The sequence below is a fragment of the Corylus avellana genome, chromosome ca3 (assembly GCF_901000735.1).
Source record: "Corylus avellana chromosome ca3, CavTom2PMs-1.0".
NCBI lineage: Eukaryota > Viridiplantae > Streptophyta > Magnoliopsida > Fagales > Betulaceae > Corylus > Corylus avellana.
In genome coordinates this window covers 33,463,808-33,471,651 of record NC_081543.1, presented here as the reverse complement: position 1 = coordinate 33,471,651, position 7,844 = coordinate 33,463,808, and the positions used below count along the sequence as shown (strand labels likewise).

General features: G+C 37.5%; 1 protein-coding gene across 1 annotated transcript; it reads right to left on the bottom strand.

The window, feature by feature from the left end:
• Positions 1 to 1,295: 1,295 nt before the first annotated feature.
• On the bottom strand, positions 1,296 to 4,637 carry LOC132174462 (alpha carbonic anhydrase 4-like). The gene is made up of 5 exons (XM_059586114.1): positions 4,400 to 4,637; positions 4,216 to 4,244; positions 2,390 to 2,551; positions 1,850 to 1,903; positions 1,296 to 1,400 (listed from the first exon to the last, which is right to left on the bottom strand). Exons 1-5 carry the CDS (start codon positions 4,635 to 4,637, stop codon positions 1,311 to 1,313), a joined length of 573 nt encoding a protein of 190 aa, XP_059442097.1. The 3' UTR covers positions 1,296 to 1,310.
• Between the last annotated feature and the right edge of the window lie 3,207 nt (positions 4,638 to 7,844).

Here is a 7,844-nt window from a genome sequence, read left to right as displayed (position 1 = left end):
TTGAATAGTATGGCCCGTTTAATTAAATGAGTTGTGTTTGACTTGACTTATATAATTTTATATTCATAGACACGATCCAAACCCGACACGAGACATAATGGTATGCAATTTTTGACATAACCCGTAAACCCGACATGAACCCAATACAAAATTAGAGAGTTATGATTGATGGGTTTTACCGTTTAATTAAATAGGTCAAGTTAGGGTTGACCTATATAGTCTTATACATAAGCCTCGAGACAACTTGAACCCGACATGCAAACACGAATTGTCACCCCTAACTAGAAGCAATTGTTTATTCTTTTATTCTCTCCTATTAAACTGTTGATTAACTGATTAAATTTATATTTTCCTATCAGCTTAAGTTTTTGGAATAAGTAATAATTTAACATGGTGTCAGGATTTTTTTATAAGATTGAATCACCCTAAATTAAATGATTTGATAAGATTATATTTCATGTGTAAGCTATATAAATAAAGCATTTTGTATTGTAAACTTATTTAGTTAATAGGAGCATAATATAGCCTTAAGGCTTTTTCTTGTGGATGTAGGTCGTAGATTGAATCATGAAAAATTTCGTCTTTATTTTCTTTTATTCCGCTTTCATATTCAATTTTTGGCTGTTTGTTGGCCCAATCATTATTTTGGTCTATTGTTGGTCCCTTATTAACCTAGACTGATTTTTGGCCCTTTGTTGGCCCAATGTCTTTAACCTTTGTGGTATTGTTTAAACCCAAGCCCATTTTAGCCCACAGTTAGCTTTCATATTTTGATCATAATTGGCCCATTTTTGTATGGCCTTTGTTGTATTGTTTAAAACTCATGTCCATTTAAGACCCATAGTTGACCTTATTCAACCTTTTGTTGGCTTTCATCTTGGCCCATAATTAGCCTTGTATCGAAGAAGAAAACATGTCGGTGTGTGAAGCATTTAAAGGAAGTGCTTTTACAATAAATAACACCTTTAAGTTTAGTATATAATTTCACATGCCAAGTCCAAGAGATGAGATCGGCAAAGGTGTTATTTATCATTGCTCTCAATAGGCATGGAAACGTTTGAACCATCAAAAGCATTGCCAATTTTTTGTTTGCGTTAATAGAGGCTAAACCCATCCAAACAAAAAAAAGCATTGGTTATTTGTAAATTTTTTGTATCATGACATATAGCATAAATCTCCTTTCAGTGAAAATTAACAAATAACATATATATACTCAAGCTCATGTGATATGAGATGTATTAAATATATAATAGGAGATGATGCATTTATATGGTTCATAAATGTTAATTCCCTTTTCAAATTATGGAAGCCTAAGTAGAACCTCCATTCTCCCTTGGAGTATAAAACTCAACTCCTATTCCACCTGACTGTTGAGTTGGCCTTGCATTTTCTTCAAATCCCTGCAAAAGGAACAAACCGGCCAGCAGTCAAGTTTCAACATCAGGGAAGATGTATCATGGCGACATATTTCTACATGGAAATTAGCTTCAAATTCAATCCCTTGGTTATACAAAACAAACACAAGCAAGATAGTTTTTGCACCAGAGCCTACATCTTTTGCTAGTTTTTATCCACTTTATCCAGTGGCTTTTATACATCTATTATCATTATTATACATTCTAAAGTGACACAAACACTCACAGCATATATTGGCTTCCCATTTCTGTTTTAATTTTTAGCTTTAACCCAAATTAGTTATCAATTTTGAAAAAATTTATTACAACATCAGCAGTAAGGATTTTCAGTACACTCAGCCAAAAGTGAAAATATAATAATCTCACTCTTCCTTGAGTTTGTTTACTTCAGCACACCCTTGATTTGTTCAAAGTACTTATTCATAAACACTTACATCATGAACGGCTTCCCTTAAGGCATGCACTTGCTCCCTTGAAACCGTCCTCACCTATAAAAGAGAAGTTAGTGTCAATAGCAGTGCGTCTATGGAGTAGAGTAAAGAGAAAAATGCAAAATTAATCCTCGTGGTTTACCTATTTTACTATTAGTTTCCTATAGTATCAAAATGAACTCAAAGGTTTTTGAGATAAGTAAAATAAAAAAAAAAAAAACAATTTGTTGCTTATAATCGAATTTCATCCACTGGCTTAACAGATTTTATTAGTGTGACACTAAGCTTAAATAGGATACGTGTCATAATTTTATTGGTTTTGACGTTTTACATTATCAGAATTTATTAAGTTAGTGGACGAAATTTGACTGTAAAATGTAAATTGTTCTTTTGGCATACCTGAGAGACATTGGAATTCATTTTGATATCACATTGAGCTATTTGCAAATTAGGTAAAGTATAAGGACTGATTTTGCATTTTTTTTCTTAATAAAAAAGGTAAAAGAACCAATATTAAAATTGTGCTTTAATTTAGCAAAAGACCTTCTTGACTATTGTCCAAATGACGCCCTCAGTGCATGGAGGAACTGTAAGAGAACCAATATATCTGTAATACTTTCTGCTACCGAACTTAATAACTCCTGGGTTAATAATCCCCAATTCTCTCTCTTCTTCTCTCCCAACTGATTTTATGTGGTGGAACAGCTGGAGGGGGGAAGAAGAATAAAAAAAATCAATAAACAAGTAGAGAAGCTGGGGGAACAAAATTACAAGTTCTCAAGCTAGACTTGATTCATTCATAGTGCATATTACTCTTCCGATGCATAAATGTCAAAATTTGTATCATGCATGATGCATGATGCATGCACACACAAAAGTATGTGCATACATAGTTCTATACATGCATATAACATAGAAATGCATGCATATTTATGAATGTCCATAACCAAAATAAGAGAAAATCATCTAAAGTACTTGTGAATAGCTTCAATAGCATTCATCTCTTAACTACAGCTTAAATAAACCTTGTGATGCATTCATGTCAATTGTCAATAGCACGTAGATGCAGACACATTTATGGATGTGTGTAGGGCTGGCAATTTTGACACGACCCGACAACCCGACACGAACACGACACGAAATTAGCGGGTTTGGGTTTACATTAAACGGGTTTGGGTCATAAACGGGTCGACCCGTTTATGAGTGCTTAACGGGTCGTGTCACGGGTCAACCCGCGGGTGACCCGCCAGACCCGTTTGTCTTTTTTTTTTTTTTACTTAAAAGAATTAAAGAAAAAATGAAAAAGTAAAAACAGCACAGAGAGGCTAAGAGCCATAGATTAGATCGTGAAGCCTCCAGTCCAGATCTAGAATTATAAACAAAAACCCATTCGGCCATTCCTCAATTTCCTCCCTCTCGGCCTCACCGGACCTCACACCACCGCCCACGCCACTTAACTTCTAACTATTAAGTGATTTGGTATGGCTAGCCTGCTAGGAGTTTAATTTTAAGAGATAATTGCTAAAAATATTATTATTTTATTAAAAAAAAATCATTTTTTAAGTTAAACGGGTAAACGGGTCGTGTCGGGTCGTGTCGACCCGGAACGACCCGTTATTTAAACGGGTCTCACGGGTCGTGTCGTGCGACCCGTGAAAAACCCGGGTTCGAGTCGTGTCGGGGGGTCCGACCCGTTTAATAAACGGGTCGTGTCTAGGTCTTGGTTAAACGGGTCGCGGGTCCCCGCGGACCCGTTTTGACAGCCCTAGATAGGTTGTTCTAGGTTTCTGGAGTGCTTGGAATGAGGACAGAACAGTCCCTGCAATTCAGGTTCGAACCGCTTTAGCCTAGGAATAAACCTGACGAGCATAAGATCAAACTTGGTCAGGTTCGAACCTCGCCTATCAGGATCGAACCCGACCAGAAAAGTTTGAACCCAGCACTGCTAGGATCAAACTTGCTCGATTCCAGCACCTTGATTCGTCAGCTTCTGAGTTCTAGGTCAAGTTTTTGGTCTAGGAGAATCTTCTTATATTAGAAGCGATTAGTCGGGTTATAAATGGGCCAATTGACCCGTTATTAAAGTAAACGGATCATAAACAGGTCAATGAACTCGTTTATGACCTAAACTCGTTAAGGGTAAAAAACAAAAAAATAAAAAAAATTAATCGTGTTTGGTGGGTCACCCTTGGGTGATTCGCGACACGACCCGTCAAGAGCAAAATAAACCGGTCATAAACGAGCTGACCCGTTTATGACTCAAACCCGTTTAGATTAAACCCAAACTTGGTAATTTAGTATCGAGCTCTCGGGTCATATCAAAATTGCCAGCCTTACCTGTGAGTGATAGTTCCTATTTTAAAAATAACCATATGGAGTTGTTCAACATGATCACAAGCTGTAAAATCAAGATGTTCAAAGTTACATGTCTACACCTAGATTTTGTCGGATGATCTTGGCATGCAATAACTATGTAAAAGGAAATATCATCATATGCTCATTTAACATATGACTTAGTTGAGAAAAAGAGGCGGCATATATGTATCTACATACCTGCAACAACTGTTTGATAAGGTTCCCTTTGAGAAGTGTTCATGTGCAAACCACAACTTTGGCCTGTCTTGTCGTAATAAACATCCTCGGTCGCCATCTCCATCGCCAGTTTCTGCTCCTTGCCGAAGCGAGAGCTGTTATCTACTATCGCCCCTATAACGCCCCCCCTGGTCCTTTCAACATCTGCTGTTGCCCCTTGTGCAAGTAACAAAACTATGGCGAAGAAAGTGAAATCCATTTGACGCAAACTGGCTTATTTACAAGAGCTGTCTCTCCTGGCCTCCTCTATTTATGTATTCTCTCCACGGTTAGTCGTTTGAATTGAATCCCATTTGCGTGGTGGAATATTCCTAAATTGTGAACCCAATTTTTTCAGTAGTCCTAAATTTTTATCTTCTCTGCATTGGTGGATATCTGGACGGGAAAAGGACATGAGAAGAACGTACGTGTAATTTCTCTTTCTGAAATTAAATCTTGGACTATTCCACCTCATCCATCTCTCTTTCATTCTCACATTAAATTGACGTGAAGTTTCAGTAGAATAATTCCAAAAGGTGCCTGACTGTTCATATGTGATTAATTTGACAAACCAAAAGAAAAACGGAATTACGTGAAATAGTTTGAGGGTGAAACATCAATAATATATTTGAAGACCTACAAAAAAAATCCATTTTATAACGGTTATTTTAACGCTTTTAAGACTTTTAAGTGTTTTTTTTTAATGTCCGACATACACATCACGTCATTTCATATAAAATGGAAGGAATAATAATACTTTTTACAACAATTTATCACATACATTTCACGATGAATAAATAATGTGACGTATTATAAGTATATATAAAGAAGAAAGATGGTTAACTTATATTATTGCTTGGAAATGTTGTTAACAGTTGACAGATTCAAATTTACATGACGAGATCAAGACCGTATTGCATACTCTAATTAATCTAGACCTGTTTTAGGGCAAAGTACATTAATATATCATTAAGACCACTAAGGTACGATAATTAATGGTTGGACTGTTTCATTGCTCAACTTGAAACTTGAAAGAAGCTTCATAGTATGTTCTTTGTATTTGCTTGGAAACACCCATTTGCTCCCAATAGGCCTGCTCCACTTCGGCCCTAGACTTGACAATGACATCCTTAGCGTTTGCCCATTTTGCACGTTTGTTTGATTTGAGTTTTGTAATTAACGGTACTCATCCTATAATTATAAATACTGTTAAATATTGATTGGATGATATTATTTAATGTTTTAGAATAAGTAACGATTAATTAACATAATATCAAATTAAAGATTATAATTTTAAAACTTGACTCTATAGTTTACCTTTAATTTTAATTAATTATTAATTAATTAAATATCCTCTTTCTCCTTACTTCTTCATTTTATGTGCAGGGGGTCTTAGTACACTTTTTTTTTTTTTTTTGGAAGGAAAATCATTCTTATCTCATTAATAGAGGAATCAAGAACATTAAAACTCTTATAATCACAAAACATAACATTCTGAAAGATTCTACCCGAAGCTAAAAGATCAAAGTTATAACTTAAAGATTACACATCATAGACGCCAAATATCCGCTAACCTATAACTAATCTTCAGTTGGAATAACAGATCTGCGCTAGGCAAACACAAACTAATGCATAGGTAACTTTTATTCCTCGACCTTGGGATCAAAAAGACCCCATGCCGACACACATCCTCCTGAACCCGAAAGCCAGGATATCGTTCACATCCACAATCCCAAAGGTCTGGACCAAAATAACAAGCGAGTAGATCAAGAGAGAGGACGTGGCCTTATTACAAGCAGCAAGAAAACAAGAAAAATACAGGGAAAATCAAAGCAATACAACTAAAAAATTTAAAAACAGGAGCACACTAGGCGGATGACAGCAGCCGGAAGAAAAGCTGATCGCGTACTTGTCGAAAACCGATACGTAGATGGCGCTAGAAGCACATTGCGGTGGGGACGCGTGAAAAGACTCAGGAGAAAACAGTAAACGGCAAAGCTGGCGCGGAGGAGATCGGCGGCGCACTCAAAGAATTGGGGGGAAGTTTGAGTGACTCCCCCATGAGTGGCACCCACAAAGTGTGCCCAAACAAACACCTAGTAAGAAAAAATAAACAAGCAAACAAAGAACAACAACAGGGAAACAAAAGCGAAATCCAAAAACAAACACAAAAAAGAAAAGAAACACAGGTCGGGGAAGAAAGGGGGGAAGGAAAATGGGGAAGAGAGGGGGGAACAGATCAAGGAAAGAGATGGGGAAAGAGGAGAGGGGGGGGAGGGGGGAGGGGGAGAAACCCCTCCCCCTAAGCTGTGCAGCACTTCCTTAAGTCTTAGTACACTTCTTACTATGGCGGAAGAGGAAAGAGGAATTACAGGGTTCTCAGTCACCAAGGGACGGACAAAGTTGAATCACCTGTTCTTTGCAGACAATAGTCTACTTTTTTTGCAAGGCAAACATCTTCGAGTGGCTACGGGTTAAAGAGGTGCTAGAGATCTATGAGAAAGCGCCGGACCAAAAATTAAATAAGGACAAAATGTCCTTGTTTTTCAATAGAAACACAAAGAATGGCACAAGAGACCATATAATGTTGGTTGTGGAGTAAGCTCGACTTAGCGGTATGAGAATATTTGGGCCTATCGGCTATTATTGGAAGGAATCGAGTCAGCTCCTTTACCAGAATAAAGGGTAGGATTTGGGAGAGAATTAATGGCTAGAAAGAGAAGTTCCTTTCCTAAGTAGGGAAGGAAGTGTTACTGAAAGCTATTATCCAGGCTATTCCAACATACACTATGAGTGTCTTTCAATTGCCTAAGACACTGTATCATGACATAAATTCCATGATGCCGAGGTTTTGGTGGGGACACAAGGGGAATGACTCTCAGATAGCGTGGATGAGTTTGAGGAATATGGGTATATCAAAAAATTGTGGAGGCGTGGGCTATCATGACTTAGAATGTTTTAATTTGGCTTTGCTTGCAGAACAAGGATGGCGCATACCATAGAACCCAAACTCCTTGGTGGCAAAAAATAATGACGGAGAAGTATTTTCCTAGGGAGTCTTTCCTAAATTCTACACTAGGGCATAGCCCTTCGTATGCATGGAGAAGCTTATAGCATAGGAAAAAACTGCTGGAGATGGGCTTGATTTGGTGGGTGGGAGATGGGAATTCCATTCGAATTTGGGCTGAAAGATGGCTTCCATCACCAACATCATACTGTATTCAATCTCTAGTAAGAGTTCTTGATCATGAGGCCAATGTATCAGCCCTTATGGATGCTAAGACACAGTGGTGGAACATTCCTTTTATTCAAGAGGTTTTTATTCCAGATGAGGCTTCTAGCATTTGTAAGATGGCTATATGCCCCAGCAAACAAAAGGACCAATTGATGTGGGTAGGAACTAAGAATGGTGAGTTTTTGGTTAGAA

What these genes read in the sequence shown, in the direction of transcription:
- LOC132174462 (XM_059586114.1), bottom strand. Translation starts at nt 4,637, where the DNA reads ATGGATTTCACTTTCTTCGCCATAGTTTTGTTACTTGCACAAGGGGCA. An exon ending in TTATCAAACAGTTGTTGCAG is followed by an intron (nt 4,245 to 4,399) that starts GTATGTAGATAC and finishes TTGATTTTACAG; the next exon opens with CTTGTGATCATGTTGAACAA. An exon ending in TAAGGGAAGCCGTTCATGAT is followed by an intron (nt 1,401 to 1,849) that starts GTAAGTGTTTAT and finishes TTCCTTTTGCAG; the next exon opens with GGATTTGAAGAAAATGCAAG.